General features: G+C 36.7%; 1 protein-coding gene across 6 annotated transcripts in view; it reads right to left on the reverse strand.

Annotated features, from left to right (window-relative positions):
* Positions 1-24,837, reverse strand: part of RAVER2 (ribonucleoprotein, PTB binding 2) — a 144,083-nt gene that overhangs the window by 71,119 nt on the left and 48,127 nt on the right. For all 6 annotated transcript variants that reach the window (XM_082453512.1, XM_082453508.1, XM_082453510.1 and 3 more), the window contains 3 exons: positions 20,310-20,376; positions 2,677-3,146; positions 134-325 (listed from right to left, as the gene is read on the reverse strand). In XM_082453512.1, the coding sequence (XP_082309638.1) occupies positions 134-325; positions 2,677-3,146; positions 20,310-20,376 (729 nt within the window). The remainder of the gene's footprint in view (positions 1-133; positions 326-2,676; positions 3,147-20,309; positions 20,377-24,837) is intronic.

Genomic DNA, 24,837 nt, shown 5'->3' on the forward strand with positions numbered 1-24,837 from the left:
TACCCAGTCAAAAAAAAAAAGAAGGGTATCTTTACATAAAAATATAATGAAGGTCCAATCAATGATTGACTAGTTTGGCTAGATTAAAATACTACTTGAATTTTTTTATATCCTACAAAAAGAACAAACTTACCACGCGTTGAGCTGCTATCAATGCCGCTAATGTACTTCGCCCTGGTGCTCCCGGGGCACAGAAGGAAACTTGAACTTTGCTTCCGTTGATGGTCATACCATCAGCTGCTTGTTGAACCTCTTCAGCGTGCTCTGCAGTGCTATATTCAACCACCGCAAAGCCACCAACATAACTACCTTCATCCTGTGCAAGCTGATGTGATACATTTATTAAAAAGGGAATTCTAATATTTAGCTAGAAATACTTATTTACAAGTATATCATCTACAAATACAAGGACAAATGTCTCAGAGCACGATACTGGTGAAAATAATGTATTCTTTCCTTCTGAAAATAAAAGTTTACTAGTTGGGTAGATGCAGTCCTTCTAGAAGATGGGAAAAGTAAGATTCTGTCAGGTTTCTTTTTACTTCTTTGATTCTCTGATTTATTTTAAAAGTCAATGTTCGAATGATAATAGTCCCTATATATTAAGATATATATATAACTGATAATTTATAGAAAAATATGGAACACAATAATTAAAACTTTCTTTAAAATAAATTCACCAGATACGCAGACGATGAAACATGCTGAACAATTACTGGATAATATATATCTATGTAAAATAACATTTGCATTATCAAGAGTAGAAAGGTAGAAGGAACCACATTCAAAGTTTATTTCAATATTTTAGGCAGATCCCAGGAAGTTGGTCAAGTATACCAAAGCAAACCTTATTTAGGAAAACTGTGCCCCAGGTCTGTTTAAAATACCATATGCAGGACACAACCTTTTTCTGAATGTGCCCTAAATAAACTCCTGCAATGCAGAACTCAATTTATTTCCAGTCACCCACCTGTTAAGAGTGTAAAAGAGGATACTAAAGTCCTGGATCTGTAAAGACTGGTACAAAGAGCAAAAGTAAGAACAAAATAAGACACTGAAAAGCTTCTAAGTGTTGAACATGTCTGAATCATCTTAAACACACTGATGCTATAAAGTGATAAATGTGAAAAAATTCAGCTTGGTATGTCTTTGAGAAGACACATCTGCAATACTTCTATTTGAATTTGGCATCCCATAAATTGATACTACCATTAAATCATTTTTCAGTCCTTTTTAGTTTCTTTTCTTATTTTTGAAGCTTTTTGTGTAGTAGACCAAATTTCTATTTTTTCTTCACATTCTTCCTTCCTTTTAAAACTGTCCTCAAATATTTTTTTCCCCCATAAAACTTCTTCCATTCACATGGGAGAAAGGAAAAATATCTACCTCTTCCAAACATTTCTCCTCCAACCTCATTCCTTTTAACCAAACCAAATCTTAAAATCAGATTTGTAAAAGCCGTTAGTTCCTCTGGTCCCTTCTGACCACAAGGTAAGAAGACTGTGTCTTCCATACAGTCTATGTCAACCTACCAAGCGAGAGAGCCTGAGTTTAACAGATTACTGATAAAGGCATTGTAAAGTGCCTTTATTAACCTTTCGAAAACTTCTAAAATATTTTTATTATTCCTGGTTCATTATAACCTTCATGCCAAATAAATTACACTATCATTTTAAGTCTTTCAAAAGACAAAATCATTTTAATTCCATAGCGTCAGCAGTTTTAAAGAAGAATATTTCCATTCAGTATGAGAGCCATTTAAATATGTAATGGCCTGACTTGTGATCTAGTGCATTTTCCATTATTTTGAAACATTTTAACAGAAGCTAAATGATCACTCACAATTACTGTAACGTTTTATTTTTTTACCAGATGGAAAGCTAGACTAGATAACCTCTCAGTCGTATACAGTATATATTTTTGCCTATTTAGTAGAATATATTTAATTTTACTCAAAGTGCTTGAAAATTCTTACCAGTGTTGTCAGTTTTCAGGATCTTCTCTAAATGTCTCACTTACCATGACCCCATTAAGATAGAATAATGCATTCTTTTTACACCTCATAACACTTTTCTATTTTCCATCGTATCACTCTTCATACAGGATTTACAATTATTTACTTACTTGTCAGTCTCTTTCACAAACTTGTGCGGTATTAAGAGAGTATCTTTCTATCTCTATATTTCTGACATTTAGCAATATAGTGTCTGGCACTGAGAAGGTGATAAACAAAATGTGGGTGGATAAAGGGATCAATGCATGAATGGTTCAAGAATGGACGGAATGAGAAGGTGGATGTGTTAAGTGATGGGTTTGCTAAGACATACTTAATTATATAAAGACAATATAGTTTGGCCCATCAACAAAAGGGATTGATTTAAAATTTACCATTATATGAATTGGGAGATTGGGATCGACATATATACACTAATATGTATAAAATGGATAACAAATAAGAACCTGCTGTATAAAAAAATAAATAAAATTCAAAAATTCAAAAAAAATACAAAAATAAATAAATAAAATTTACCATCATATTAAAGTGTTCATTACAGACTCAATTAGAATTAGATTATCCATTGTGATATTTACATAGGTATAATAAATACGTGAGTGCACGCAGATACATATGCAGATATTTCAAAATATTTCAAATGATGCCTTAAAAATACATACCTGGCAAAACACAGGTTTATGGATACTGGAAAAAAACTGCAGCAGCTCCTCTGAATCCCTGTAGTCACTAGGGAGTTTATCTATACAAAGGCACTTAGAATGAATGAGCTCTGTGGCCAAGAGATTAACATCCATCCACTGTGCAAAGAGAGCTGATGCTCCCAACTGTTTACCCAATAGCTCCAATCTAGCCTTTGCAGCAAAGTCCTTTTTCATGTATTCCACAAATCCATAGCCTTTGGAATGGCCAGTAACTTCACTGTAGACCAGAAAGCATCTCTCGACATTTCCGTAAGCACGAACAAGTTCTTCAAACTCTTCTAACGTAAAAGAAGCGGGCAAGTTGGTAATACATAGCAAAGCATCTGTTGGCTGGAGCTGGACTATTAAGTCTTTTCCTCGAAATGAATATTGATGAAACATCTGAATTGCATTCTGGGCTTGTTCTCCATTCAATAAGGTAACAAAAGCTGGAAGAAGATAAAATGAACGAGAGTTTTCTGAGCCAGTGTTTTCAAGCTTTTCTGACCACGACCCACAGTAAGGAAATGCATTTTATACCTGTGCCTCAGTACATACATACATATATATATTTCCAAAACAAAAGTATCAGGAGGTAATACTCCTATCATGTGCAATGCAGTCTGATATTTTCTATTCTATTTCATTATTTTTAAATGCTGACACCCTCACTTAACTAATTTCATGACCAGTAACTCAAAAAGTATACAAATTATATTAGGAGCTCCACTCTAAGACACCACAATATTCTGGGGGGGGGGGGTGGTAATCTTTTCAAACTACATACAGACTTGGTATTTTTCCTCAGTTAACACGTGATGCAAAATTTTATGAACTTTCGTTTCTTCTCAGAGAGTTCTAAAAGACCCTATTTGATAACAAGAACCTAAAAAACAAAGGCATAGCAAAAAGACACCAAAATGCCCAGAGGAAGCCAATTCTCCAATTCATGTATATGTTTCCTTAAAATAAAATTAATTACATTGGAACAACACACACACACACACAATTTGGTATGCTTTTTGGATGAACAATATGGTATGAAAAGATCACAGGGTTATTATGATATTGACAAGTAGCTTAACTTTGAATCTTTGGTAAAACAAACCCCCCAAAAATTAAAAAATCTGTCCTGTCTACCTAATGAAGTTGTTCCAGCATTAAGCAACAAATACACATGACAATTTGCAAAATCTAAAACATGATACAAATATAAAGTTCTAAATCAATGAAATATCACACGGACATGCGCATCTGATAAGATTTTTGAGCAATATTATAAGAAAAATTTTAAACCCCAAATAAAAGAAACAACACAGGGCAAACCACAAACTACAAACACACTGCTCTCTCAACCTTCCTACCTCTCCCTCTTCTCTCCCTCTCTGGGACACACAGTGGAGCTGCTCCATACGAACATCTAACTTACCCAAATTCAATGATAACAACACAGCAAATATGTACAAAGCAAGAGAGAACGAAGAATTTAAACAGTGTGGACAATCCTGCCTGTCATTTCACTCAAACTGCTCTTCCCTGAGCTGGTCTTAGTGCCCACGCAGCTCTTAGGCTGAGCATCTCACCACACTTTAACATTTAAAGAAACACATTTTTCATGTAACATGATCTCCACATACAAGGAAACTACTTACAAAGGAATAGCTAACTCTTCCAACACTAGGGGGGAAAAATGGCTTTGCTGCACTTATTGAGAGACTATCTCTTGGTTTCCAGTAACCCCTTTTAAAGAACTTGAGTTATTTTGATTTTATGCCTTCCTTCCCTTATGCTGACACAGAACACCATTTAATGATATTTTGCTAAAACCAGCAAACAAGCCAACAACAATTTGTAAATACTGGTTATGTTCCTATACCAGCTCATAAGCTCATCAGTTCACATTTGATTTGAATTCTCTGGGTATTTGAAACTGTTAACCATTCCCTTCCTTAACTTCCTTGATAAAGTCCTTCCTGATTTTCTTCATACCTGTCCAAGAGCTCCTTCTTCCATTTCCTTTGCTAGATTTTTCTCCACTCACACCACTCACACCTGTAAGGTGGTAATCTTTTTTTTTATTTTTTATTGGGGTATAGTTGTTTTACAATGTTGTGTTAGTTTCTACTGTACAGTGAAGTGGAGTTCCCTGTGTTATACAGCAGGTTCTTATTAGTTATCTATTTTATACATATTAGTGTATATATGTCAATCCCAATCTCCCAATTCATCCCACCTTACCCCCCCCCCACTTTCCCCCCTTGGTGTCCATACGTTTGTTCTCTACATTTGTGTCTCTATTTCTGCCCTGCAAACTGGTTCATCTGTACCACTTTTCTAGATTCCACATATATGCGTTAATATACGACACTTGTTTTTCTCTTTCTGACTTACTTCACTCTGTATGACAGTCTCTAGGTCCATCCACGTCTCTACAAATGACCCAGTTTCGTTCCTTTTTATGGCTGAGTACTATTCCATTGTATACATGTATGTAAGGTGGTAATCCTTAAGGTTGCTTCTTGGCAGAGTTACACACAGTGACAGCCATATGACTGTACCCAGCAGCCCTGAGCCATCAACCTCTCTTCTCTATGCCCTCTTCCCCTGGGCACTCATGTCCATGCCCATTTATTCAGTCTCATGTACCAGGTACTGTGTTGGGCACTGGAAAGGAGTTGGTGAACAAAACAAATAAGATCCCTTTCAACAAGGACCTCACAATCCAATAGAGCATGACAGAGATTTGACAGAGAGTTACAAGTGTAATGTTATCAAAGAGGAAGTATGAGGGCTATGGAAGCAATTAAACAGAGCAGAATGGCTAGTCTGGGGGCTCACAGAAAGCCTCCTATACCCTGTTAACTCTTAAATCTATGTTTCTAGTCCTCAGTTCCACATATATCCACGTACTGATTCACACATGACCAAACATAACTCACGATCTTCATCCTCTCCCTGTCATTCCCCTAAAATCCCAACATTGTTCAGCTTCCTTTATTCTCTATTTCAGTTGCTAGGATCACAACTCACAAATCAGAAACCTGGGAGTCACCCTAGACCCTATCTCCTTTAACTCCCACATAAAAGGAATCCTCAAATTCTACCCTCCAAATAGGTCTTGAATCCATCCTCTTTTCTTCATTCTTCTAGCTTTTCTTCTTTTTCCACAATGACAATAAAGCGATCTCTCAAAAACAAAAGTTTAATTGTGTCTGTTTACTGCCTAAAATGCAATCATTTGGTATCACTGATAAAGCCAAGCCTCAGCGCAGTTATCATGTCCTACCAGGCCACTTTTTTTTTTTTTTTTTACCATGATCAAGTTTGGTTTATTTCAGGAATGCAAAATTAGTTTTATTTTAAAATAGCAATCAAGCGTATATGGGGACAAGTGCACACACACAGCCGATTCACCCTGTCACATAGCAGAAACCAACACAACACTGCAAAGCAACCACATTCCAACAACGATGTAAAAATAAATGAATAAATAAAATAGCAATCAATATAAGTTGCCACATTACCAGCACAGAAAAGAAAAATCACAGAGTATCTTAGTAGATGCAAGAAAAGATATCTGATAAAATTCAAAGTCCATGCAGGATAAAAATTCTTGGCAATCAGTGGAAAAGAAGGAAACATCCTTTATCTATTAAAGAATGTCTACATGGAACCTACATCAAAATTAACGGTGAAAGCCAAAACCATTTACTTTGAGATAGGGAATAAGGTAAGGGTTCTTGTCTCACTAGTTTTATTAACATGGAATGAAGGTCTTTGCCAGTGCAGTAGGACAAATGCAAGAAGTAAAAGACACAAGGGTTAAGAGGAGAGAAATAAAGCCTGTGTGAAAGATACGTTTGAGTGTGTAAAAAATTCAGACGAACCCACCAACAAAGAATTAGAATATGTAAGTTTACCCAGGTTGCCTACCAGGCCCTTTTGATCTGACGCCAGCCTCATTAACTGCCATACTTCCCTTCCCCACCACATTTCTTTATTCTCCAATGACACTGAGTTGTTTGTAGCTCCCTAGACAGCAACTTGTTTCAAGCATCTATATGTTACACATGTAATTCCCCTGCCTACGAGATCTCTCCCAGTATCTTCAGCCACTCAAACCTTTTAGTTGGCTTTCAAATCCAGCCCAGGGGTTAATGCACCAGGATCTCCATGAAGCATTCCCTGATGTTTTCTTCCAGTTAGAGTTAACCCTCCCTTGTTTTATTATACCTCTGTATTTTGAACATTGAGTGGATTATTGCACACATCACACTTTATTATAATCTATTTGTTTAGATGCCTGCTATCCTATCAACTGTGAGCTCCCTAAATTGCTAATGAATATATCTCCATCAGCTACCATAGTGTCAGGCACACAGCAGAGGATCTGTAAGTGTCAACTGAATGGATGAATGTATACATGCATAGATTACCTAGTACATTTTAAAACTGACAACTTCTTATTTTCCTTCCCTTAGGTATCTGCATTTGCTCAACCCAAATAAGACATTTGATGGTAGAATTTAGATAACATAATGAAGCAAATTTAAAAGTCCAGGCAGTAGGAAAAAGAGGTCATTGATTCTCTTCTATAGCTTCTTCCATTTCTTTTCAAGGCCATAAATTCTCTAAAAAAAAAAAAAAGTCCAATTTTCTCACATTGACTCTGTGGAAGTGAAAGATGTCACTCTACAGAGAAAAGGCTGTAAGGGATTTGGAGATTAGTTCTGTTTCCATTTTCCTACCAAAATTTTAATATTCGACGATTGGTCCCAATCCTTTCACAAGTTACAGTTTTATTTATCCTTTTGCCATTGCTTGCTCCACTAGTTAATTTATTATTGGGACAAATTTGATGGCAAGCATGCAAAAACTTTTTTCCCTAATGTATCCTATTTTAATACAATTATTTCTTCTTATCTATAACAGAGAGCTCTGGTTTTAAGGTCACAGTTTATAACTGTAGCCATCCTTTATTAATCTATTTATTATTATGTTTCTTCAAACACCACCATAGCTCCTGAAATCCAAGGCAATGTCATTTAATACAATTACTGAGTTTCTTCGTTGTATTATTCTAGTGGGTGATTTTGGCTTTGTAGTATACAGCTTTAACTTAACAGTTACCATGAAGTGATACTGGTCTCTTTGTGTATAATCTAAAAACTTTACAACAGTATACTTTCATTCCTCCCCTCCCAACCTTTGTATTGTTGCCATGCATTTTATTCCTACATGTGTTATAACCTCTACAATATAGTGTTATTATTTTCACTTAAAACAATTATCTTTTAAAGAGATCTGAATATTAATAAAACAGTCTTTACACACATAAAGACAACATCTGGTATTCTTCATTTTTTTGTGTAGATCCAGATTCCCATCCAGCATCATTTTCTCCATGCTTTATTAAAGGACTTCTTTAAATACTTCTTATAATGCAGGTCTGATGGTGATGAATTCTTTCAGCTTTTATATGATTGAAAAACATCTTTCTTCACGCTCATTTTTAAAGGATATTTTTGGTGGGTAAATAATTCTGTGGGATTTTTTGAGGTATAAATGATACATAACATTATATTAGTTTCAGGCGTACAATTAATAATCCAATATTTGTATATACTGTGAAATAATCACCGCAATAATTCTAGTTAACATCCATCACCATACATAGTTACAAAAATTTGTTGGGGGGGGGGGCGGATAAGAACTTTTAAGATCTACTTTCTTCACAACTTTCAAATACGCACTATAGTATTATTAACTATAGCAACCACGCTGGGAACTTCCCTGGTGGTTCAGTGGATAAGACTCTGTGCTCCCAATGCAGGGGGACCAGGTTTGATCCCTGGTCAGGGAACTAGATCCCACATGCATGCCGTAACTAAGAGCCCGCATGCTGCAACTAAGAGCCTACATGCCGGAACTAAGAGCCCGCATGCCGCAACTAAAGATCCCACATGCGGCAGTGAAGATCCTGTGTGCCGCAACTAAGACCCGGTATGGTCAAATCAAACAAACAAACAAACTATAGTAACCATGCTATACATTACATCCCCATGACTTAATTATTTTATATGGAAATTTATACCTTATGACTCCCTTCACCCATTTCGCCAACCCCTATCCCTAGCCTCTGGCAACCACCAATTGTTCTCTGTATCTATGAGCTCGTGTTTTTTGTTTTTTGGTTTTTTTAGATTTCACCTATAAGTGAGGTCCTACAGTATTTGTCTTTCTCTGTCTGACTTATTTCACTTAGCATAATACTCTCAAGGCCCATTCATCTTGTCACAAATGGCAAGATTTCATTCTTTTTTAAGGCTAAATAATATTCCATTGTCTATATACACCACATCTTCCTTATCCATTCATCCATCAGTAATCACTTAGGTTGTTTCCATGTCTTGACTATGGCAAATAATACTGCAATGAGCATGGGGGTGCATATATCTTTTTGAGTTACTGTTTTCGTTTTCTTCAGGTTAATAGCCCAAAGTGGAATTGCTGGACAAATGGCAGTTCCATTTTTAATTTTCTGAGGGATCTCCATACTGTTTTCCAGTGGTTGCACCAATTTCCATTCCCACAAACAATGCACAAGAGTTTCCTTTTCTCCACATCCTCTCCAGCACTAAGTTCTTGTTGTCTTGATAATAGCTATTCTAACAGGTGTGAGGTGATATATAATTGTGGTTTTGATTTGCATTTCCCTGATGATTAGTGATACTGAACACCTCTCCATGTATCTGTTGGCCATCTATATGCCTAATCTGGAAAAATGTCTATTCAGATCCTCTGCCAGGTTTTTAATCAGATTGTTTGTTCTTTTGCTATTGAGTTGTATGAGTTCTTTATATATTATGGATATTAGCCTCTTATCAGATATATGATTTGCAAATATTTTCTCCAATTAAGTAGGTTACCTTTTCATTTTAATGGTTTTCTTTGCTGTGCAGAAGCTTTTTAGTTTGATGGAGTCCCACCTGTATATTTTTACTTTTGTCGCCTTTGCTTTAGTGTCAAATCCAAAAAATCATCACCAAGACTGATATGAAGAAGATTACTGCCTATGTTTTCTTCTAGGAGTTTTATAATTTCAGGTCTTACATTCAAGTCTTTAATCCATTCTGGGTTTATTTTTGTATATGGTGTAAGATAGTGGTGCAATTTCATTCCTTTGCCTGTGGCTGTCCAGTTTTTCCAACACCAATATTGAAGAGACTATCCTTTTCCCATTGTATATTCTCGACTCCTTTGTCCTAAACTAATTGACCATATATGTGGCAGTTTATTTCTGGGCTCTCTATTCTTTTCCATTGATCTATGTGTCTGTTTTCATGCCAATACCATACTGATTACTATAGCTTTATATTACAGTCTGAAATCAGGGAGTGTGATGTCCCCAGTTTTGTTCTTCTTTCTCAAGACTGCTTGGGTTATTCAGGGTATTTTGTGGTTTCATACAAATTTAAGGATTATTCTATTTCTGTGAAAAATGCCAATGGAATATTTGATGGGATTGCACTAAATCTGTAGATTGCTTTCAGTAGTGTGGACATTTTGACAATATTAATTCTTCCAACCCATGACCATGGAATACCTTCCACTTGTCTTCAATTCCTTTCATTAATGTCTTAATAATTTTATGGTGATCATTTTTTTCTTTCAGCAAAGAAAGAAAAGGTGTTGCCCCATGGTCTTCTCATTTGCACTGTTTCCAATAAATATGCATCATCGTTATCTTTTTCCATCTAAATAATATGCCCTTTTTTGGGGGGCACTGTTTTTAAGATTTTTCTCTTTATTACTAATTGCAAACAATTTGATTACAAATGTACCTTATTGTAGTTTTTGTCGTGTTTTTGTGCTTGAGGTTGGTTAAACTTTGGGGATCTCTGGGTTTAGAGTTTTCATCAAATTTGGAAAAATTTCAGCCATTAATTCTTTAAATATTTTTACTGTACTACTTGCTCTCTCTTACAGAGACTCCATTACTCCAACATTAGGACTCTTGAAGTTGGCCCAAAGTTGACTGATACTCTGTTCATGTTTTATAGTCTTTTTTTCCTCTGCTTCATTTTGGTTGTTTCCATGTATTCACAATCACTAATCTGTTCCTCTACAATGTCTACTCTGCTAGTTAATCCCATCCACCCATCCCATTTTTCATCCTGGACATTGTAGTTTTCACCTCTAAAAGTGTGAGTTAAGTATATTTTAATATCTTCCATCCTCTATTTAATATGTTCAATTTTTACTATAAATTCTTGTATATATGAAACACAGTTATAAAAACTGTTTTAATGTCCATTTTCATTAATTCATCTGCTTCAATTCCAGGTCAGTTTTGATTGATTGGTTTTTCTCCTCATTATGGGTTGTATTTTCCTGCTTCTTTGCTGTATCTGGTAATTTTTAATTGGATACCAGACATTGTAAATTTTTACCTTGCTGGGTACTGGATTTTTTTTGTATTCATATAAATATCCTTGAGTTTTGTTCTAGGTTGTGGCTATCAGGAACGAGCTTGATCCTTTCTGGTTTTGTTTTTAAATTTTTAGCATCGTTAATCTAGTCAATTTTCTCCACTCTTGAGACAAAACACTTCTGAATACTCCTTCTAATCAACCACCAATTATGCTGTCTATCATCCTCACTGGTAGGAACAGCACCATTCCCAGCTGTAAAGCCTTTGTCAATATTTATAACATTGAAGTTGTACATAACCTACAAACCCAGTAATTCACTTGTGGAGAAACAGTTGCAATGTATATTAGAAGACAAGTAAAAGTGTATTCATTGCAGCATTATTTAAAATGCTGGAAAAGTTAAAGCTTCCTAAATGCCTATCAGTAATGAATAGATTTATCAATGGTAATAAACTGACAGGACAGAATAATATGTAGTAGTTTAAATCAATGAATTAGAGCTATATGTATCAATGTGGAAAGATCCAAAAAACAAAATAGAGGTTAAAAAAAAAAAGCAAGTTGCTAAATGAAAACTACAGTAGAATACCATTTACATTTAGTTTTTAAAAATACCAAGTACAACACTGTTAACTTTACATATAGTAAAATTTCAGGCATTGGATGGGATGCCTTGGCAAGAAACAGCTTCACAATTTCAATGGCTTAACAAAAGGGTTTTTTTTTTCCTTGTTGCTTTTCATGCTGCATATCCCATGCTGAAAGGAAGGAAGGAAGGAAGAAAGGAAGGAGGCTTTGCTTATTATAGTCACTCTGGGACTATGTTTAAAGAGGTTCTACAACCTTCCTCAATCACTTTAGCAAGTGGAGGGGTGAGCAGTGAATCACATGCTAGCTCTGAAATCTTCCACGTGGAGGGGATACATGCCATTTCCACTGCACTTCATTCATCAAAAATCAAATCACATGTCCATTGGTAACTTCAAGGAGGCACAAGGAAGCACTGTCTTACCTCATGACCAGAAGAAAAAGAAAAAAAATCTGTTAACAGCTCTAATGATTACCACAATTAATCATTAGAGGGAGGGAGGGAATGGAATCAGAGAGGGGGTAGGAACTTGATTTCATCTTTAACTATAATGTCTTTTTTATAAGTCAGAAAAAATAAATGCAGAATTCCTGACCATACCATCAAAGGTATTCATTCAGTAGTACTACATTAGCGCTCTAGCATCTATATATCTTTAAAGACAAAAAAATACCTTAAAAAAACTTTTTAAATTGAAGTATAATTGACATATAACATTATATTAGTTTCAAGTGTACAACGTAACGATTTTTTTTTGTTGGCCAAGCCACATGACATGTGGGATCTTAGTTCCCCGAACAGGGATTGAACCCACACCCCCTGCAGTGGAAGCATGGAGTCTTAACCACTGGACTGCTGGTCCAGTCTCCCATAATGATTTGATATTTTTATATATTGTGAAATAGTCACCACAGTAATTCTAGTTAACATCTGCCACCATACATAGTTAAAACTTTTTTTCTTGGGATGAGAACTTTCAAGATCTACTCTCTCAGCAACTTTCAAATATGCAACACAGTATTATTAACTGTGACAAACAGTCACCATCCTTATATATTACATCCCCAGTACTTCTTTATTTTATAACTGGAAGTTTGTACTCTTTGACTTCTTTCACCCATTTCATCCACCCTTACAAAAAACATTTTAAAAGCATAAAATACTTCAATAAAACATTTGCTAATTTGGGAGTCAGTATATATATAATGGTTATATCATCCTCCATACATTTCCTTATTTTTTTAGCATCTCAAAGAGATGTTTTTTAACATATCATATGTACACAAAGAAAATAATCTAGTTTAGGATTTTAATCTCACAGATATAAAACTAATGTGCAGAAAAATTAAACGATTTTCCCAATTTGTATAACTAAAGGTCAAATCACATAATTTACTCACTAAGTCCAGTAATATATTATTAAAACTGAAGGATACTTAACATATAAAAAACACTCATTAAAATGTTACAACATATAACATTAGAACATTCATTATAAAAATTCATAAAGCTGTAGTAATATTATATTATTTATTTATATTTTAAAAAACCAATGCAAATTCATTTTTTTGCCTAATTGTTTATTGAGGTATAGTTGATTTACAATATTATATTAGTTTCTGGTGTACATCATAGTGATTCAAATGTTTATAGATTATAAACAGGTCTATCCATGTGTTGCAAAAGGCAAAATTTCATTCTTTTTTTTATGGCTGAGTGGTATTCCATTGTATATATGTACCACTTTTCTTTATCCATTCATCTGTTGATGGACACTTAGGTTGCTTCTATATCTTGGCTATTGTAAATAGCTGCTATGAACATTGGGGTGTGCATGTATCTTTTTGAATTAGTGTTTTCACTTTCTTTAGATATTTACTCGGGAATGGAGTGGAGTTGCTGATCATATGGTAGTTCTATTTTTAGTTTTATGAGGAACCTCCGTACTATTTTCCATAGTTGCTGCACCAATTTACATTCTCATCAATAGTGCACAAGAGTCCCTTTCTCCACATTCTTGACAACATTTGTTATTTGTGCTCTTTTTGATAATAGTCATACTGACAAGTGTGAGGTGATATTTCATTGTGGGTTTGATTTGTAGTTCTCTGATGATTAGTGATGTTGAGCATCTTTTCACGGGGCTTGATGGCCACCTGTATGTCTCCCTCGTAAAAATGTCTATTCAGGTCTTCTGCCCATTTTAGTTGGGTTATTTGGTTTTTTGACATTGAGCTGTATGAGCTGTTCATATATTTTGAATATTAATCACTTATCAGTCATATCCTTTGCAAATATTTTCTCCCATTCAGTAGGTTGTCTTTTCATTTTGTCAGTGGTTTCCTCCTCTATGCAAAAGCTTTGAAGTTTAATTAGGTCCCATTTGTTTATTTTTGCTTTTGTTTCCTTTGCTTTAGGAGGGATATCCAAAAATATATTGCTACAATTTATGTCAAAGAGTGTTCTGCCTATGTTTTCTGCTAGGATTTTATGGTTTGCTGTCTTACATTTAGGTCTTTAATCCATTTTGAGTTTAGTTTTGTGTATGGTATGAGAAAATGTTCTAATTTCATTCTTTTACAAGAGCTGTCCAGTTTCCTCAGCATCATTTCTTGAACAGACTGTCTTTCCCCCATTGCATATTCTTGCCTCCTTTGTCTTGGATTAATTGACCATAAATGTCTGGGCTTACTTCTGGGCTTTCTATTCTGTTCCACTGATCTATGTTTTTGTGCCAGTACCATACTGTTTTGATTACTGTAGCTTTGTAGTATAGTCTGAAGTCAGGGCGCATGATACCTCCAGATCTGTTCTTCTTTCTCAAGATTGCTTTGGCTATTTGGGGTCTTTTGAGTTTTCATACAAATTTTAGAATTATTTGTTCTACTTTGGTGACTAATCCTATTGGTACTTTGATATGATGGCATTAGATATGTAGATTGCCTTGGGTAGTATGGTCATTTTAGCAATATTACTTCTTCCAATTCATGAGCACTGTATATCTTTCCATCTATTTGCGTCATCTTCAATTTCTTTCATCAGTGTCTTAGAGTTTTCCAAGTACAGAGTAAATCTCCTTAGATTTATTCCTAGGTTTGTTTTTTTTGTTTGTTTTTGGTTTTTTGATGTTATGGTAAATGGACCGTTTTCTTAATTTCTGATAGTTCATTGTTAGTGTATAGAAATGCAACATATTTCAGCATATTAATGTTGTATTTTGCAACTGTACTGAATTCATTGATGAATTTTTGGTGGCATCTTTAGAATTTTCTATGTGTACTGTGTGTCACCTGCAAACAGTGACAGTTTTACTTCTCCCTTTCCAATTTGGATTTCTTTTATTTCTTTTTATTGTATGACTGCTGTGGCTAGGACATTCAGTACTATGTTGGATAAAAGTGGCGAAAGTGGGCATCCTTGTCTTGGTCCTGTTCTTAGAAGAAATGTTTTCAGCTTTTCACCATCAAGTATGATGTTAGCTATGGGCTTATCATATGGCCTTTATTATTTTGAGGTTTGTTCCCTCTGTACCTACTTTGTTGAGAATTTTAATCATAAATCGATGTTGAATTTTGTCAAAAGCTTTTTCTGCATATATTGAGATGGTCATGATTTTTATTCTTCAATTTGTTAATATAGTTTATCATATTGATTGATTTGCAGATATTGAACTATCCTTGCATCCCTGGGATAAGCCCTGCTTGATCATGGTGTATGATCCTTTCAACATATTATTGATTTCAGTTTGCTGATATTTTGTTGAGGATTTTTGCATCTATGTTCATCAGTGATATTGTCCTGTACTTTTCTTTTTTTGTGGTGTGTTTGGTTTTGTTATCAGGGTGATGCTGGCCTTGTAGAATGAGTTCAGAAGTATTCCTTCCTGTGCAATTTTTTTAGAATAGTTTGAGAAGGATAGGTGTTAACTCTTCTCTAAATGTTTAGTAGAATTCACCTGTGAACACATCTGGTGCTGGACTTTTGTTTGCTGGGAGTTTTTTGTTACTGACTCAATTTCAATGCTCTGGTAATTGGTCTGTTCATATTTTCTATTTCTTCCTGGTTCAAACTTGGGAGACTGTGTATTTCTAGGAATCTGTCCATTTCTTCTGGATTGTCCATTCTATTGGCATATAGTTGTTCACAGTAATCTCTTATGATCCTTTGTTATTTCTGTGGTGTTAGTTGTAACTTCTTTGCCATTTCTGATTTTATTGATCTGGGCCCTCTCTTTTCTTGATGAATCTGGCTAAAGGTTTATCAATTTTGTTTACCTTTTCAAAGAAACAGCTCTTAGTTTCATTGATCATTTCTATTGTTTTCCTAGTCTCTCTACTTCATTTATTTCTGTTCTGATCTTTATGATTTCTCTACTTGTGCTACCTCTAGGTTTTGTTTGTTCTTCTTTTTCTAGTTCATTTAGGTGTAAGGTTAGGTTGCTCAAGAGTTTTCTTGTTCCCTGAGGTAGGCTTGCATCTCAGTAAACCTTCCTCTTAGAATTGCTCTTGCTGCATCCCATAGATTTGGATCATTGTGTTTTCATTTGTCTTCAGGAGTTTTTAAATTTCTTTTTTGATTTCTTCAATGATACAATGGTTGTTCGGCAGCATTTTGTTTAGCCTCCACATATATGTTTTTTTCAATTTTTTGCTTGCAGTTGATTTCTAGTCTCATAGTGTTGTGGTTGGAAAAGATGCTTGATATGATTTCAGTTTTCTTAAATTTACTGAGACTTATTTTTGGCCTAGCATGTGCTCTGTCCTGGAGCATGTTCCATGTGTACTTGAAAAGAATGTGTACTTTGCTGTTTGGGGATGAAATGTTCTATATATATCTATTAAGTCCATTTTGTCTGAAGCGTTGTTTAAGACCAGTGTTTCCTTATTGATTTTCTGTCTGGATGATCTGTCCAATGATGTAAGTGAGGGGTTAAAGTCCCCTAGTACTATTGTGTTACTGTAAATTTCTCCCTTTATGTCTGTTAATATTTGCTTTATCACTGCTATATTTTCTTCTTGGACTGATCTCTTGATCATTATGTAATGTCCTTCTTTGTCTCTTGTTACAGTCTTTGACTTAAAGTCTACTTTGTCTGATATAAGTATTGCTACTCCAGCTGTTTTTTGATTTCCATTTACATGGAATACCTTTTTCCATCCCCTCACTTTAAGTCTGTGTGTGTCTTTAGAACTGAAGTGAGTCTCTTGTAGGCAGCATATGTATAGTTCTTGCTTTTGTATCCATTCACAAGTTCTATGTCTTTTGATTGGAACATTTAGTCCATTTACATTTAAAGTAATTATTGATAGGTATGTACTTATTGCCATTTTGTTAATTGTTTGGGGATTGTTTTTGTAGTTACTTTTTTGTTCCTCTCTTCTTTTGTTCTCTTCCCTTGTGATTTGATGACTATCTTTAGTGTTATGTTTAGGTTTCTTTCTCTTTCTTTTGTGTATATCTATTACAGAATTTCGGTTTGTGGCTACCATGAGGTTTTTATGTATAAATCTCTCTATTATTATTTTAATTTGCTGTTTTCTTAATTTCAAACGCATTTTAAAAACCCTGCATTTTACTCCCCTCCCCCCCACTTACTGTTATTGACATCATATTTTACATCTTTTGGTTTTGTGTGTCCCTTAACTACACATTTCAGATATAAATGATTTTACTACTTTTGTCTTTTAACCTTCCTATTAGCTTTGTACATGGTTGATTTACTATCTTTACTGTATATTTGCCTTTACCAATGAGCTTTTTCCTTTTGCAATTTTCATGTTTCTAGTTGTGCCTTTTCTTTTTTGCTTTATTAAAGAAGTCCCTTTAACATTTCTTGTAAAACCGATTCGGTGGTGCTGAGCTCTTTTAGCTTTTGTTTGTGTGTAAAACTTTCGATCTCTCCATCAAATCTGAATGAAAGCCTTACTGAGTATTCTTGGTTGTAGGTTTTTCACCACTTTAAATATATCATGCCACTCCCTTCTTGCCTTCAGAGTTTCTGCTGAAAAGTCAGCTGAAAGCCTTATGGGGGTTCCCTTCTAAGTAACTTGTTGCTTTTCCCTTGCTGCTTTTTTTATTCTCTTTAACTTTTGCCATTTTAATTACAAAGTGTCTCGGTGTAGTCCTCTTTGAGTTGATCCTGTTTGGGACTGTCTGTGCTTCCTGTACCTGGATGTTTGTTTCCTTCCCCAAGTTAGGGAAGTTTTTCAGCTATTGTGTCTTCAAATATGTTCTCTGCCCCTTTCTCTCTCCTCCTTCTGGGACCCCGAAAATGCGAATGTTAGTATGCGTGATGTTGTCTCTGAGGTATTTTAAACTGTTCTCATTTCTTTTTATTCTTTTTTCTGTTAAGCTTCAGTACTTTCTCCTATTCTGTCTTCCAGCTCACTGATTCATTCCTCTGTATCATTTAATCTATTTTTGATTCCTTCTGGTGTATTTTTCATTTCAGTTATTGTATTCTTCATCTGTTTGGTTCTTCTTTATACTTTCTAACTCTTTCTTAAAAACATCTAACTTCTCACTCTGTTTATCCTTTCTTCTCCTGAGTTCTTTGATCATCTTTACAATCACTACCTTGACTATTTCTCAGGTAGATTGCCTATCTCCTCTTCACTTCTTCTGGAATTTTATCTGTTCCTTCGTTTGGAACATGCTCTTTGGTCACCTCACTTTGCCTAATTTGCTGTTTCTTTTTCTATATGTCTGGTAGGTTGGTTACATTTCCTGGCCTTGAAGAAGTGGCCTTTTGTAGGAGACGTCCTATGCATGCCAGCAGTGCACTCCTTTCTGGTCACCAGAGCTATATGCTCTAGGGATGCCCCCTATGTGGGCTGCATGGGTCCTTCTGTTGTGGTGGGCTGACTACTGTGGGAAGTCTGGGAGCCATGGCTACCTGGTCCAGTTGGTTGCCAGGTCCTGCCTTGTGAGGAGGTTGCTGACGGTTGGTTAGTGGGACCATGTCACAAGCCGAGGAGCTGGCTCTCTCATGGGCAGAGATGAGTTCTGGGAGGGGGTGGTCGCAGGACCAGGGTTCCTGATCTAGTTTTGGTCTGCTGGTGGATGGGGCTGCTTCCTGACATGGCTCTCTGTGGGTTATGGGGTGTCCCAGAGCTGGTGTTGTCCCACTGGCTAGATTCTGGGGCAACTGGCTAAGGAGTCCAAGGCATCTTGCAGCTGATGTTGGCCTGCTGGTGGGCAGGGCTGGGGCCCAGGGTGTCCCAGGGCTAGTACCAGCTCACTAGTAGGCAAAGCTAGGCCCCAGGTTTTCCAGCTGCAGGGCCCTGGGGGGTCCCAAAGCTGGTGTCAGCCCACTGGTGGGTGGTGCTGGATCCTGGGTGCTGAGGGGTCCAAGGTGTCCCAGACCTGGTGTTGGCCTGCTGGTGGGCAGGACCAGGGCCTGAGGGTGCCTGGGGCTGGTATTGTCCTGCTGTTGTGTTGGTTAGATTCTGACAGGGCAGGCTACAGTGCTGTGGTGGTCCTGAGGCTGGTGTCTGCCCACTGGTGGGAAGGGTTGGGGTCCTGGGGATCCCAGGGCTAGTACCCGCCCACCAGGAGGTAAAGCTGGGTTCTGGGGCTTGGCTGGCTAACTGGTAGGCAGAGTTGTGTCCTGGGGTCTCTGGCTGCAGGGTCCGGGGTCCCAGAGCAGGTGTCCGACTGCTGGTGGGTGGGGCTGGGTACCAGGATCTCCAACTGCAGGGCCCTGGGTGTCCTTGAGCTGGTTTTAGCCCACTGGTATGTGGGGCCGGTTCCCAACACAGTTGGCTGCAGAGTCCTAGGTGTCCTAAAGCTTGTGAGATTTCCTGGTAGGTGGGGCTGGTTTCTGGGGAAGCTGGCTGAGGGGCCCAAGATGTCTCAGAGCTGGTGCTGGCCTGCTGGTGAGTGGGCTGGGTCCTGCCATGGCAGGCTGCAGGGCTGTGGTGGTCTTGGGGCTTGGGTCTGCCCACTGGTGTATATGGCTGGAGCCCAGGATATCCTGGGGCTGGTGCCTGCCCACTGGTGTGTGAGGCTGGTTGAGAGGCTAGAGCCAGCCTGCTGGTGGGCAGGGCCAGAGCCCAGGGGGTCTTGGGGCTGGTACCTGCCCACTGGTGGCTGGAGCTGGGTCCTGTGGTCTCTGGATGCAGGGCCCTGGGGGTCCCAGGGCTAGTGCCTATGCACTGGTATGTGGAACTGGGTCCTGGCCCCTCTGGTTGCTATGGGCTCAAGGGGTCTTAAGGCAGCCTGGCTGCTGGTGAGTGGGGCAGTGTTCCCATCCTGTTAGTTGCTTGGCCTGATGCATCCCAGCACTGACCCAGCAGGGCCAGGTCAGGCACTAATAACCTAGAGGAAGGATTCCAAATGGTGCTTACCAGCACCAGCGTCCATGTGGTAGAATGGGCTCCCCAAAATGGCTGCCACGAATATTATATTAATTTATGTGATTAAAACTTAGAATAATATTACCTTCAGAAAATAAATTAAGTAACATGTATATAATTTAATGCTTAAGAATTTCAGAGATTAGCTTAAGAATAAAAAGACACTTAGATTTTTGGTCTATAACGACAACCTGCAGAATTAAAATCAGACGCTTAGAACAGAAATCTTACCTGTTCGCTTATTTCTGTCCACGTAACAATACTTTAACTCATAGTCTTGTAATAAATCATGAACTTCCTGAAAGAGACAAAACATGAACTCAATAAACACACGAATGCAGTTAGCGGATGATCCAGCCATAGCAGCCGACCACCATTACCATCACCATCCCCCACGTAAAAAAATCTTCCATGGATCTCCATCGCTTATTTAAATTAAAGGCATTCAGGCCCACCAGATATGGCACCAACCTACCTCTGCAAATACATCTCCCAAGATATCCCTACACATGCCCATATTCCTGCTCAGATGAACACTCATTCTCTCATGAGTATACCATGCACAATCCTCATTCTGAATTATGCTGATACCTTGATCTAGCATGGGGCAAACATACCACTACAGCTCCCAAACTTCATCTAGAATCACATGCTTCCTTTGAAATCCCAGCTCAAATGTTCTTCCATGAAGATTTTTCCAATTCTTTTCCACAGAACATCACCTCTCCCACCTCTATGCTAACAATGGTCATACTTTATTTATGCCTCTCTTACAGAAATAATATTAAACGTTTCTACTTGAGTACTACATACTGAGTTTTTAACAAGTATTACACCTGTAGATGGTAATACCAGCATGTAGAAGAAATAAATATAAATTAAAACCTAATTTAGAGATCCCTGGGTATGAAAACAAGTAATAACCACCAAGGTATGGTATGTAGTCCAATTTATTTCCCCTTGGCTCCCCAAGATGTTTAAACTGGCTTTCTTGTTTGTTCAGTTTCTATTACTAATCCAGTCTGAACTTTTAAATTGTGATATCATAACTTCCATCCACCTGGGAAAACACAGTATATTTCCTCCGTATTTCTCCAATCCTTTCTGTTAAACTGATAATACTTGAGTGCAAGAACTATATTTTATTTATCTGTATATTATATATATTGCTTTGATTATACTAGGCACTCACATAAACATTAAAGTGAATATAATTTATTTTGTCATTGACTTGATATTAAGCCTTGAAAATTTTACTCATAATATACAACAGATGTAGTTATTATTTTTTAAAGGAATTGAACTATCACATAAGTGAACATTTGGACCCCAGATTAGAGAGTGGTACAGCCAACCTGTTCTATATTGCAAATGAATACACTAAACAGACATAAGTGCTAGGATGTTAAGTTTGCAACCTAAACCAATTAATTCAGTAATATAATAATAATTCTTATTACTGCTATTTTTATAGTTAACATTCACTTAGTTTTTACTAGGTACCAGAACACTGAACTTACTCCTTTCATTAAAAAATCAGGAAACCAGAGCAGAGCAAATTCAAGTAACTTGCCAAAGCTTATACTCAGTAATTTGCTGAGTGTAGATTCACCAATTGGCTTGGTTCTAGGGACAACACTCTTAACCTCTATGCTATACTACCTTATTTCTTCCAGGATTAACTGAAATAGTATACTACCACAGTTAGTTATAAAACCAACACCACAATGTCCGAATAAGTGATCATATGGAAATGGAAAATAAGTAAGAGGACAGTTACAAGTTGAGAAACATTTTCTCTTTCAATCCAACGTAAGGGAGTGGGGGAGACTGATATAATAGGCAAAGTATAAAAATAGTGCTGGGCGAAAAAAAGACAATCATCTTTGATATAAGAAAGATAAGAAAGGTAAAGGTGATAATTTAGTATTCTTTATCAGTAAGTCAACATTAGAAATGTTTTAAAATATACAAACTTATCAATTATGTAAAATATTGTTTGATGGAGCTTTCCTGGTGGCGCAGTGGTTGAGAATCTGCCTGCCAATGCAGGGGACACGGGTTCGAGCCCTGGTCTGGGAAGATCCCACATGCTGCGGAGCAACTAGGCCCGTGAGCCACAACTACTGAGCCTGCGCGTCTGGAGCCTGTGCTCCGCAACAAGAGAGGCCGCGACAGTGAGAGGCCCGCGCACCGCGATGAAGAGTGGCCCCCGCTTGCCGCAACTAGAGAAAGCCCTCACACAGAAACGGAGACCCAACACAGCCAAAAATAAATAAATTAATTAATTAAAAATATATATATATTGTTTGATGAATTACATAGTAATATGATCAACATACAGATTAGTTCATATATTACTGTTATGGTAATTTTTTGTCTTGTAAGCTTCAATATTTTCTTGAACTTAAACAACAGACAGTGTATTGCTCATTAAGTAAACATAACTCTCAGCAGCATACCATATACATTTTGCCAATCAGCTAATTTAATATTATACTTTATATAGAAGGTGACACAGTTTTGTTTGAAAGGATCCAGTGTGTGCTTTTAGCTGCACAAACTTTAATCTCTCATTTCACTAGTTAATAGCTGTCAAATGCCAGATAAAGAAAACATGATACTGCTCTTCACTTGATCAAGTCTCCGTAAACAATTGACATGTTATATTACTCATTTAGCTAACAGAACCACCTAAGTTTTCAAAGATGCATTTTGCAAGTTGGAAATTTTATTTCTAAAACACCCATATTTCTAATCATAGATTTCCTATGTATCAGACGTGGAATACAGACTTTGCCAACTGGGAAACTTTACAAAGCTTCCTGCAAAGAAAAAAACAATTATTTTTCTCCATGCCCTGGTTGCCTTGACCCAGGCAAAAGTGGGTCACCCCTCAACTTGAGCCTCGGCAAGTTGGCCAAATTAAAAACTTAAAACCTGAAAGAGAGTCCTAAGAAACATTTGCCAAAATTCTACTGTGCTCCACACCACACAAAACCGAAAGGACTAAAATTATGTCTCCCTGTTCTAATCTAGTTTTATGACACTTCTATTAACTCACAAGCTAACTTTAAGGAACGAAGTTCCACCTTTGATGCAAATACTTTGTCCTCTGACTAGCAATATCAGTTACACATTTCTTACAGTAAGATGAGCTCATCGAAATTGGTAATTGTTAGATAGCTTTAGTAACCTATTTCCAGATCCGATTCACCATCACTCCCGGGAAATTAAATGAAAAGTTTTCCACATATGAAATGTTTTCTGGGGAGAGGTTTAATAGCTTTCAACTCAAAACAGTCTGTTAATAACCCCCCAAAAGTCAAACAACCATTGTTCTAGCTGGTGTGGACCTCTTCCTGAATGAAACCCAGCCTTAGTTTTAAACTTGAATCACATTGTCTTCTAAGCCCTTTGCAGACTTATGTTCTAAAAAGGGCTTTCATAGATCAAAGCACTTTGCTTTTAAATTCCACTTTTTTGGAATGAAAAAAATATTTTTATTTATGTTCTTTTAAAATTTTAAGTGACTTGATAATACAAAAGGATTATCTGTAACATACATTATGAGGCATAATAATGAAATAAGCACCCAGGAGCTCAACACCAAACTTAAAGACTAGGACATTGGCAACACTGTTCCATCCAACTATGCCTTCCTCACTAGCCCATCCCCCACAGCTGGAGTCCTCAGGCAGGTTTGTATCCCCAAACAATACGTTGTTTTGGTTTGTTTCTGAGCGTTATAAAAATGGTATTATGCGATTTTTAATCTTCTTTGCCTTGCTTTTTATATTCAATATTGTTTCTAAAATTCACTCATGATCCACATGGCTACTGTTTATTTATTCACTGCGGTTTAATATTCCATTCTGTGATTTTAGTATGGTTTACATTTCTATTTTTCTATCAATGAATATTTGATTTGTTTCCAGGTTGTTGCTATTTTGCTACTGTTTGCTATTAAACTACTGTCACCTTCTTGTAAATTTTACATATCTCCTGGTGTTCATTTGCAAAAGTTTCTGAAAGCGGGAAATTCCTGGGCTATACACATGCAAATGATCGTCTTTAGAAGAAAGTGCCAGCTTCTTTACCAGAAAGATTGTTACAGCTTACATGCCTATGGATGGTATATGAGAATCCTTACAATGCTTGGTCTTATCAGACACTTAAATTTTGTCAATTTAGTGGATATAAAATCATACCTCCTTGTGCTCTTTATTTGCATTCCCTTGATTAATAAGGCAGGGCATTGTGATGGTTAGTTTTGTGCGTGAACTTGGCTACAGAATCCAGTTATTAAATAATCTACGTGTTGCTGCAAAGGTATTTTATAGATATGGTTAATATCTACAATCGGTTTACTCTAAGTGAAGGAGATCACCTTGGATAATGCAGGTGGGCCCCATCTAATCAGTGAAGAGCTTAAGAGAAAAACTGAGGTATTCTGGAGAAGAAATCCTGCCTCAAGACTGTAGCATCAACACCTGCCTGAGTTTCTAGCCTGCTGGTATACCTCACAGATTTTAGACTAGCCAGCCCTCACAATCAATCAATCAATTTCTCTATGTATGTATGTAGTATAAATACACATTAATATAAATTTTATATATAATCTGTTTCTCAGAAGAACTCTGATACAGGTATTTTTCATATTTGTTTACCATTTGTTTATTTCCTCTTCTGATAAACATTTACTTATCTTTATTGCCCATTTTTCTATTGTGTTTATATTTTCTTTTATTGACATGTA

Source organism: Balaenoptera physalus (genome assembly GCF_965194825.1).
Source record: "Balaenoptera physalus genome assembly, chromosome: 1".
Lineage (NCBI taxonomy): Eukaryota > Metazoa > Chordata > Mammalia > Artiodactyla > Balaenopteridae > Balaenoptera > Balaenoptera physalus.